This window comes from Myotis davidii, unplaced genomic scaffold (genome assembly GCF_000327345.1).
Source record: "Myotis davidii unplaced genomic scaffold, ASM32734v1 scaffold1059, whole genome shotgun sequence".
Classification (NCBI taxonomy): domain Eukaryota; kingdom Metazoa; phylum Chordata; class Mammalia; order Chiroptera; family Vespertilionidae; genus Myotis; species Myotis davidii.
This window is the reverse complement of record NW_006290038.1, coordinates 251289-262323: the sequence shown is the minus strand read 5'-3', so window position 1 is coordinate 262323 and position 11035 is coordinate 251289. Positions and strand designations below refer to the sequence as shown.

Here is an 11035-nt window from a genome sequence, read left to right as displayed (position 1 = left end):
GTATAGGAATGCTTCAACAACAAACAAAACTCAAAGGGGAGCAAACTGTTCCGACAGGAGCAGAGACCTCCTCGCCCTCCCATGGGGAGTCAGCCCGTCTGCGTCCCCTTGAGAGGTTCCTGCCGTCTGTCCCTGTCCCCCCAGCACCGTTTCAGTCATGCAATGGGCTGTTCTCGGGCGGCAGGCAGACTGACAGGAGAGAAGCCCGGCGGAGGCAGAGGAGCGTTTGGTTGGGGGCAGCCCTGCGGGCCCTGGAGCACCAGGCCTCGGGACAGACCTGTGATCTGGGCGCCGGGCCCCGCGCGGTGCATGGTCGGGTGCACGAGGAAAGGAGCCTCGGGAAGCGGGGAAGGTGATGCCCGGGGCCGCAGGGTGGGCACACTCAGAAGCCCTCGTGCAGATGGGTCAGGGCTCACCGTGCCCCTTTCCTAACACTGCTCTTTTCCAACTTAATCTGAAATGCAACATTCCCTCCTGACCTTTCAGAAAGAAAGGGCACTGCCTGAGCCCGGCGCCCGCAGCCCTCACCTCTGACACCACGTGGTCCAGCTGCCGCTTCAGCGAGCCGTTCTCCTTCCGCAGCCTCTCGTTCTCGGACAGGGCCGCCCGCAGCCGCGCCTCCAGCCCCAGCAGGTACTCCTTCTTCTTCTTGCGGGACTGGCAGGCCGACTCCCGGTTCTTGATCATCCGCTGCTGCCTCCTCAGCACAGCCATCTAGCGAGAGTAAAGATGAATGGAACACCTCGAGTCCAGAACCCAATCAGGTCAGATCTTCATAATTAATTTTAAACAATTGTTCAAAACAGGTGTTACTGGTTGTTTCAACTCGGTTTTTAAAATATTACTCCAATTGAGGTCCAATGGCTCAGTAAGGCTTCTCAGACCTAAATGTCCCGTAACTTCCTCTCCTGTCGTCAGGCTCCTTCACTGCCCTCCCACTCATCCCGGAGACTCGCCGAGCGCCTGCGGTCCCTGGCGCCGCACACCCTCAGGCTGCCTCTAGGTCCCAAGTCACTGGCTATTTCCAAGAACCACATCCCGGCTGCCCATCGGGCCACTCAACTGGAGCCACCACCTCTTCAGGTTCCTGTGTGACACGCACGGCCCCTCCCTGGATTGTCTGTCTCCATCTTCTGCGGGTGACACGAACCTCCCGGGTATTCAGGGAGAAGCAAGCACTCACTCACTTGTCCGCCACCCTGCACTGACGCCCTCTGCCCTCTCCTCACACGCTCAGCAGCCACTGGCCTGCGGTCCTCCCGCCCACTGCTGCTGCTCTCCCTCCCACAAGGGCTCAGGGTCCATCCCTGAGCTTCTGCAGCCGCCTCCTGACCATCCATCACAGGGATCTCTTCCTGTCTACCATTGGCTAAGAACACTTCCCCCGCAAAATCATGCCCATGTTGCTACTGTATTGAAAATAAAAAGATAATCATGCGTCTCAGCTACTACCTCAGCTCTCCAGGCCTTCCAGACCATGACCGCCCAAACCTTCTGCCCCACCCCACCCCCTGCTCTTTTAAAAGGCTACCCCAGGAGCTCCACACCCACCTAACTCGTTCCGTCGTTCAGACCGTTCACTCTACAGTCGATGCTGTCTGCCTAATTGTCAGGACCCTGCAATTCCAATCCTGCCCAACCAATGGGTGTTTTTATTTTCTCTGAATTTCTTATGCCCTTATCATTTGGAAGACACACCTCAACACTCTCAAGGTCTCCACTGTTTCATGAATGTTAACTCTCTCTCCACCTAGATTTTGTACCAAAACTATATAATACTACTTTCCTTTACTACCCACAATGTCTACCATAGTAAACTTACCAAGCAAAATTCGTTTTATCGTATCTTATAAAGTATGTTATAAACCTGTTTGCTACAGCATTAGTGTAATTTATTTGGGGGGAGAGGGTGAGGTAACAAAATAAGTACATAAAAAGCACCAAATAATAGGCTGATGACTGTAAGTACTAAACCACTGACTTCTACATGTAATGACCTTAAAAACAAACATTCTATGGTGGGGTGTCCAATAACTCTTAATGAGACAGCCAATAAAATTAAATAATTTCATACAGATTTTTAAAATAACAACCCAATTCCCAACCCACTACATTTCCTAGAAACAGAGCTACACCAAGCCAGTCAAGTGGTCCTGGCACCAAACACAGTCAACAGCCTTCCAGCAGAACCCAGAGAAAAGAACCACCACAGGAGGGCTCAGAAAAGGGTGTTTTTCCCATTTTTATCCTTTCTTACAAAATGTTACAAGAATGCTGACTTACCTAACCATCCCCTATGACATTCCCCTGTGAAGTGACCGCCCTCCCTGCAGGAACGCGTGCACGCGCAGCAGGCACAGCCCGGGCGGGCTGCTCCCCGGCGTCCAGCTGCTCTCTGGACAGACACTGTGTTCCGTCACTGCTACGCTTCCTGGCGTTCCGGTCAGCGCATCCACAACTGGCGCTCTTCCCGGTGCACCCTGTGCACAGCGCCTGGACGGGACACACAGGAGCAGGTCCCGGGCGGAGGAGTTTATGTGCCAGTCAGACAAAGGAACCTACTCCGACGGCTCATCTATGAAATTTGGAGGCTCACAGATGGACACCACTTAATGAACTTCCAACAAGGACGGGGGTTTCTGTAAACAATGACATGAAAGCACCTGCATGTTCTATGCAGCATTCGTCTCACAGGCTGTCAGTGCTACACAAGGAAAACCACCTGTGGCCAAGCAGTCACTTCTTCCCATGGAAAAGATACAATAGTGCTGAATATCTTCAAGTAAGTACTCAAAACTATCAATAAATACAAAAGCTGAAGAGTGAAAACAAATGAAACCCAGAGGAATCCCAAACACAGAGTTCAGACTGTCCTCTCAGCAAGCTATCCGAATATGTTGTGTTTGAAGTGTTCTGTGCCTCCGAGGCAAGAACCATTATGATGTTCAGACTAAACACACGCGTGTGGGAGGCAAAGCATGCACAACACTGGGGAGTGTTGGAAAGGCATAAAGAATAAAGACACTTTCCTTCAGAATGCACAGCCCACGGTGCGAGCCACAGAAAACCCCTCACACTGCTAATCCTTGCACATCACTCTTTAACCAGCTTTAACCAACCCAAAGTGCTCTTTTGTTAACAATTAATATTCTTCCACATTTTTGTAAAGTAGTAGCTTTCGGAGGGCACGCCCTTCAAGAATACACAGCACTGATCCTCTCGTTGAGAAAACCGCCATTGCCTTTTTGCACACAGCATTTTGTCCATCTGATTGTTGGGTTAACTCGCATTTTTCTGAATGACTTGTAAGTACTCTTTCTATATTAAAAATGGTTTTAAAAAACTATCAAAACCTGTACATGAAAGTTCAAAGCAATATTATTCACAATAATCAAAAAGTGAAAATGCCCAAATGTCCAGTAATTGGTGAATGGATAATCCAAAATGTGGTGCAGCCAAACAATGGAATACTATTTGGCCATGAAAAAGGATTGAGTACTGATACATGTTACAATATGAATAGACCTTGAAAATATTATGGTGAGTGACAGAAGTCATACACAAAAGGCCGCATCATGTGTAAATCCACTGACATAAACGTCCAGAAGAGGCAAATCCATACAGACAGAAAGTGGAGCAGTCATTGCCGGGCGGGGGAGAAGGGGGTGAGGGGTGACTGCCAATGGGCACGAAGTTTCTTTTCAGGGTCCTGAAAACATTCTGGAATAGACAGCAGTGACGCTAGGTAGCAGTACTCTAAATACACCAAAACCACTGTACACTGGAAAAGGTGACCTCTATGGCATGTGGATTTTATTCCAGTGATGCTATTAAAACAACAGAAACAACTACATAGAAAGCTATGGACTCACCCCAAACACAGAGCAGGACAGCCAGTCACAGGAGGAAAGGGACACGGCGAGGGGAACACTGAGACCCACGAGGGCCCCATCCAGCAGCCCAGGGACCGGCCTCCACACGCAGAGGAAGACCAGGGAGAAGGCCTGCAGAGCCACGGTAACAGCCAGCAACACGGAGAACCACAGCTCCGACTCTAGGCATCTCCTACGATGTATTTTTACAGGAGCAAAACAAGCAGCCAGTTACTCAATGGAGGAGTGTTTATAAAGAAAGACTGCAGAACTCTTAAATCGCTGTGGCAGCCTCTACGCTAGACAACCCCCAGCAGGCAAAGGGATGGGCCACCCCGTGTGAACTGACGCAGAGGCTCTCTGAGGGCCACACCTGAGGAAGGCACGCAGGACCACGGCGCAGCAGGCGCCATTTCTGTGCCGCAGGTAAGACTAGTGCTCCGCATAAAGAACTGCTCGGGAGAACGCACAGGCAGCCAGCACCATGGCTGCCCTGGAGGGAGCGCGTGGCCAGAAAGCACTCATTCTCCCGAGATGAGTCTGCAGGTGCTGGTTGCAGAAGAGAAATCAGAGACCAGAGAAAGTATTTCTGTATTAAGCTATACACTGAGTGGCCAGATTATTATGACCACCCCATCAGTACTTCGTTGGGCCACCTTTTGCCTTCAATACTGCGGTGATTCTTCATGGCGTTGACTCCACGAGATGTTGAAAGGTGATGTGAGGAATCTGACACCATGCCTGATGAATAGCACTGTCCAGTTCTGTGAGGTTTGATGGCTGTGGAACCAGAGTTAGTTATGCAAATAATAAAACCTGGAGAGTATTTGCTTAGTAAGTTTTCAATATTCAGTATTTTTGGAAGTGTCAATGAAGCAAACATCAGGTGGTCATAATAATCTGGCCAGTGTAAATCAGCATGTCTTTAAAAAAGTTATTTTTTAACCTTATCAGGATGCCAAACTGAAAAACACAGAATAAAGTGGCCACAACATCAACCTAACCTAAAGCAATACGTCAGAAAAAACATCCACCCGCTTCCCTTTTCAAAGCTACTGTAACCTTCTTGCCAAAATTCTTGTTCAAGATAAATTTTGAGAAGCCCCAAACCTCCACCTCAAGTGAAACTGCAAGTATTTTAACAAAGCATGTTTCTCTTTTATTTGCAAGAGTCCCTGATGGCAGGAAAGCCAAAAAACAGAAGTAACTTTTTACTGAGTTCTGATGGCTTTTCAGATCTCCAGGTCCTTGCTGCTGCATTTGTTCTGGTGGGTTCCTCTACTTCACAGCCTAAAAAATACCATGATTTCCATGCTTTTTGTTAAAAATTTCACTTACTAAAAAGCAGTATTGGTTGTTTATCTGCTGAGCTCTAAGCTGGCCCACACCTGGACCCAGCCGGGGACCTAGTCCAGGTCTTCCCGCTGGAGGCTCGCAGGGCATGCTTTCTTTGTGAAACAGAACACGGGCCTCTCCATTCTTCTAGGAGCTTTTGGCAGTGCTCCGCGTTGTAAACAGGTTATTTCACACTCACATTTTTCTTTTTTCTTTTTCTTTTAATCCTCATCCGAGGACATTTCCCATTGATTTTTAGAGAGAGTGGAACAGACAGGGAAAGACAGAGACAAGCATTGGTGGGAGCGAAACACATCGATTGGTTGCCTCCTGCATGTGCCCTGACCAGGGCCCGGGCCGGGGAGGAGCCTGCAATGTGCCCTTGACCGGAATCGAACCCGGGACCCTTTGGTCCACAGGCTGACGCTCTACCCACTGAGCCAAACCGGCCAGGGTTCATATTTTTCTTGAAAGACACTCCTGTGGGTCTCTGGCACAGGCCTGGGCCTCTACCCAGGCTATCTCTCAGGGTCAAGTTTCCAGCGAGAAAAGCTGAGAGATGAGGTAACGCCTCCCTCTGGACACGAGGAGACTTGCTTCTGGGTTCCTGTAGAGCAGCAGGCTCCCCAAGCTCAGCACCCCTCCCACTACAGAGGCCCACACCCAGCTGAGCCTCATCGGCCCCGCCACACTCACAGCACTGAGGGTGCTGAAATCTTGAACTTCACTGTCCAACACTGACTCCAGGAAAAAAATACAAGCTCCGGTCTGGTCTGCCAGGGCCATCCCCTCCGCACTATGTCCGACACCTGCGGGTACCTCGTCCTTGTGATGACTCTGGTGACCCAGCACAGGGACTGCCAAGGGTGGGGACTGGGATGGGAAGGGTCCAGATTACTGAGCACAGAATTAGAAAGAGGCGCAAGGCAAGGCAAGGAAGATGGGTGGAGAGGACGACCTGGGCCCCTCGGAGCGGCTGTTCCCTTCATCCGTGGCCTTCTGAGGCCACTGGGTCCTCTTCCCACTGTGCCCACCTCCTGATTCCCAGGGAGGGCCTGCTGCCCTGGCCCACCACGGAAGATGTGCAATACAATCCACCACTTTTTTCCTGGCCTTTTGCCCCAATAACCAAAACAATGTACTAATAAGCCAGGGCCGCAGTCTCGTGAACCTCATGGAGTCGCTGAGAGAAGGGGTGGTGGGCAGTGGAGGGCTGGAAGGTGCCCTGCAGGTGGAAACAGATGCTGGTTTGCAAGCCTCGGTCAGGGTCTGAAGCCAGAAGATCCAGCTCTCCCGGGCAGGCACCTCTGCCCCTGGCTCGGGGCGTGCGTGAGAGCTCCCACTCTGAGACAAGGACGTGCTCACTTTTTCCATCAGGATCGGAGCCAAACGCAAACCATATTTCCTGAAAACTTAGGTGAGGTTTCCAGACTTAAACAGAACACATTTACCAGCAAAAAGCAAGAAGAGAGAGAGATAATTTGAACCAGGCAGTGGTCACAGAGACAATGCGCAGTCGGTGCGGCCTGCAGAGCACGGAGTGCCAGGCACGCACCCGGGCGGCAGCGGCCCAGCACGAAGCCGGCCAACAAGAGAACAACAAAGGTAGGAAAAAGGGCCCTGCCAGCATTACAAAGTCACAAAAGACTGATCCTTTCTTTCTTTCTTTCTTTCTTCCTTTCACTACCCTTATTGTTTAAAAGCATAAGAAGCACATAATGAAAATTTTTCTCTTTGGCCATTTTTAAACCAGGAATGTACACTGACCCAAGTGTTGCTGACCAAGCAGGACTCCATCAGCAGACACGGGCAGCGGCGAGGTGGCCCAGGACAGGGTTCACTCTGGGTTCCTGAGTGGCTTGGCCGGCTGATGGGCCAGACTGATGTTTCTTTACTTGAAATAAACATTAAATCAAAACTTCTACCAGCAAACTCACCCTGAAGAGCTCACTCCCTGATGTGCTGGCCAAGGAAAAATAAGCACAAAATCCTCAATGCAGGTTGACCAGGAAATTCATTCTCATCGTCTGTGTCTGTTGCATTGAACACAGTACTTGAAGCTATCCTTGCAATATTGTCAACTGTAAATTTGGAAAGCAGTAAGAATGCTAGCCAATAAATATGCTAAAAAGACAGTCCTTGGTTCTGCACTTTCTCCTCTGCCATGTCCCCAACACCTCGTGCCCTATGCGCACGCTCACAGCACTCGCGCAGCACAGAAGCGGGAGACGCGTCTTTCATACCAAGAACCTATACTAGTAACGGATGTCGGGCTAACAGACCAACAGACAATCCACAGAAATGCTGAGACCACAAAGGGGCCAGCAGCACATCGCGATGCTCGTGGATCAGACAGTAAGTACAAGGACTGGGTGAAAGCCTCTGAGGGTCAGAGGGAAGCTCCCTGGCGCCGCCCCGCACCTGTGCCAGGAGTCCACTCGGCACAGGGCAAGTCAGCCTCTCCCTCAGTTCGCTGAGTCACGCCCACCCTAACCACTCTCTTCCGGGGAAACGTTTCTAGCCTCCTCTCCGCCTGGCTAACCCCCCCGGCCTGCCCTTGATCGGCTGCTACAATTCCATGAAGGCACACTAAGGTTACATCATGTGTCTAACAACTGTGACATATTGCTGATCTATGGTTAAAGTTCTAATCGTCATTACTTTTTCATGTCTAAAATGTTTCATAATAAATATTTTAAAAGTCCTAACATTATTACAAAACTGTGAACATTTTCTGTTGCTGGTTACATTTGGAAGTATTATAGGGAAACATTCAAACTCATAAACGAAAGAAAATTTGAAGAGATCATTTTTTTTTAATCTTTCATCATTTTTACTCTTCACAGTCTCTTGTGCAAAGAACATTCTTTTTTTTCCCATTGGTTGTACAAATTTTTAATTAAAATAACAAGGAACAGCCATGGCCGGTGTACTCAATGGTTAGAGCATCAGCCCACACACCAAAGGGTCTTGGGTTCAATTCCCAGTTAAGGGCACATACCTAAGTTGTGGGTTAGCGTCCAGCCCCTGACTGGGGTACATGTGGAAGGCAATCAGTCGATGTGTCTCTCTCACATCGATATTTTTTTCTCTCTCTCTTCCCCACCCTCCCTCACTTCCACTCTCTCTGAAAAAAAAACAATAAAAAAAATATTCTCAGGTATTAACAAAAAAATATATAAATATATATATTCACAGATATGTATTTATATATATGTATGTGTGCATGAAATATTTTGATTTTTCTTATTGTTTATTTACTTATTGTAGAAATTTTCCCAAACACTCAAAGAGAAAGATTACACACCCAACTTATCGCATTTGCCCGTCTTCTCTCCTCCCGCCTGTGCTCCTCCCCGCACCTACCCTTCCATCTCCCCCTGAAGCGCACACTGGTGCTGCTGCCTGCTGTGCCAGAGCACCGTGCTCTCACTCTCCCAGTCCTCAACATAAACTTACACAGTCAAGTCTAGTTCATCCCACCTATGCCTGCTCCAGACACTCATGTTCCTCCCTGCGCCTTGGCACGCTGCCACGGTGCCCGACAGGGGATGGGAACTGGTGGAGGGCCTCGACTCCCCACCTCCCGTCCTTCCGATCGATCGCCACTACACTCTGAGGTTACTGCTGGTGTTTATGCAATAGTGGGCAATTTCACACCTACATGGGCTACTGACATGCTTGTTACATTCTGGTAGACAGAGCACCAGTAGTCTGATAAACAACCCTACAAAATTCACAGGATTTTAAATACCTTTGCAACTCCTAAGAAAGGTGAAGTAGCAATATTAACAACCATTGATACCCACCTTTTTTTTAACAGTTTATTGAGTTTTAGAGAGAGGAAGGGAGAGGGAGAGAGAGAGAGAAACATCGATGTGAGAGCAAACATCCATCGGCTGCCTCCTGCACATCCCCTACAGGGAATCAATCCTGCAACCCAGACATGTGCCCTGACCGGGAATCAAACTGGCAACCTTTTGGTGGACCAGATGATGCTCAACCAACTGAGCCACACCTGCCAGGGCAATACCCACTTTTATTTGAGAGAAAACATATGGGATTTCCTTTCCCAATCACAATTTTAGAGAATCTACTGTTAGCCTGATCATTTGACTTTAACTTTCATTAAGCTTTTGGCCATTAAACAACTACTGTTTAATACATGACATGAGGTATTTTATTCACTTTTAAAGAAGACAAGAATTAGCCAGTAAGTGCTATAACTGGTTTTATGGAGTGGCGGATTTTAGGACACTTTCTGTGATTTATAAAGCATAAAAAATTTCTACAACATGCTGGGAAATTTGAAGGTTTGTAAAGATGGGAAACTATCAAGTAATCATGAAGAGACAGAATCCCCAGAGTAGCAAGCCATTTATATGCAGAGCTGAAAACCCTTCTATAAGTCAAGAGCAATGCTAAATATACCGATTAAGAACTAGTCTACAGACTAGATTCTGATTTGCCAAACGCACTTCTGTCAGGAACTATCAGAGACTGTGTCAATACTAGAGGGCTCAGGAGGCAGAGGAGGAAGGCACGTGCACTTACAGACTCTGCAGACTTGATTAAACCTTCCTGTAGATTCTCACACCACAAACCCCACCCTAACTTTCCACTAAAGATTGGAGGTGCAATTTCAGCACACTGACACACTGGAACAAACTTTAAAAAACAAAAACAAAAATGTGCTTTGTCTTTGTTTTTAAATCGGGCATTAAAAAAGCACGAAGTATCAAAACTTACATCTGAACCCACACTTCTCACAGTACTCTGCAGGGCAGGTTTAGCCACAGAAAGTTTTCCATTTATTGGGCTACTGGCCACAGGGGTTGGTACCACACTGACCACGTGATTAGGGAGCGGTGTGGCTCCCCCACTGACCGCCAGGACAGGCTGCGGAGAGGGCAGGACCCCGGACGCCTGCAGCTGTACCAGGGCAGGTTGAGACAGCACCACGGTCTGACCTGGTGGAGAGAAAAGACAGGGGTCAGAGGGCACAGCACTCTGTGGCAGGAAGAGCTGCTCAGCACAGAGATCTGATCTGCAGGTAGAGTGACAGGTGAGCTCACACTGAGGAATGTGACACCACCGATCAAGCACAGGCGGCAGCAGCACACACGTGTGCCTTCCCGGGTCCTGTTTTAATGAGCCCAGCTAGATTCCTTCCCTTTCAGGTTCCCATTAACAGTATAATCTCATGTATTTTTCCTCAACTACATACATATCAAGTTTGCTAAGTTATACACAGATTTCCCTAAGTACTAACCCCTGAAATGTATTAGTGCTAAAAGGATTTTTCATATTATAAATTTAAAAAAAAAACTTTTATACTGACACACACAGACCATATTTCAAATGTATGAGTTTTAGAAATACAACCACCAAAAACTACATATATAATAAACAGAGGTTCATTAATTCAATGCTTGGATAAACACAGGGCTACAAATATCAAAAATACTAAAACCATTTGAGATGAATTCTTAGCCAACAAACACAGGAAATATAAATCTGTACTTTAAAATAGTCTGTAGATGGAGGTGGGGTGGAGGGGGTCCATGGGGGAACAGGGGGACTTCTGTAACACTTTCAACAATAAAGATAAATTTTTAAAAATAAAAAAAATTAAAAAGTGAAATAGATTTTCATCTTGAAGGGTGTTTGCTGGTTTCCATTGTCCAAGAGCTGCATTTAATACCAGATAAGACTCATCATGATCCCATTTTCTCAAGCTTCCAACCAGAGGAGCTGGTTGCTGAGAATATGGCAGGGATGGTTTCCCCAGGATTTTTACAAATGTATCTCATTTTTAAATATTGGAT

At 47.8% G+C, this 11035-nt stretch overlaps 1 protein-coding gene across 1 annotated transcript in view; it reads right to left on the bottom strand.

Moving 5' to 3' along the window:
* The window catches only part of ATF6 (activating transcription factor 6), a 136090-nt gene that overhangs the window by 94130 nt on the left and 30925 nt on the right, over nucleotides 1-11035 (bottom strand). Inside the window, exons 7-8 of the mRNA XM_015563550.1 lie at nucleotides 9957-10177; nucleotides 529-714 (exon numbers count right to left, since the gene is read on the bottom strand). Coding sequence (XP_015419036.1) covers nucleotides 529-714; nucleotides 9957-10177 — 407 coding nt within the window. The remainder of the gene's footprint in view (nucleotides 1-528; nucleotides 715-9956; nucleotides 10178-11035) is intronic.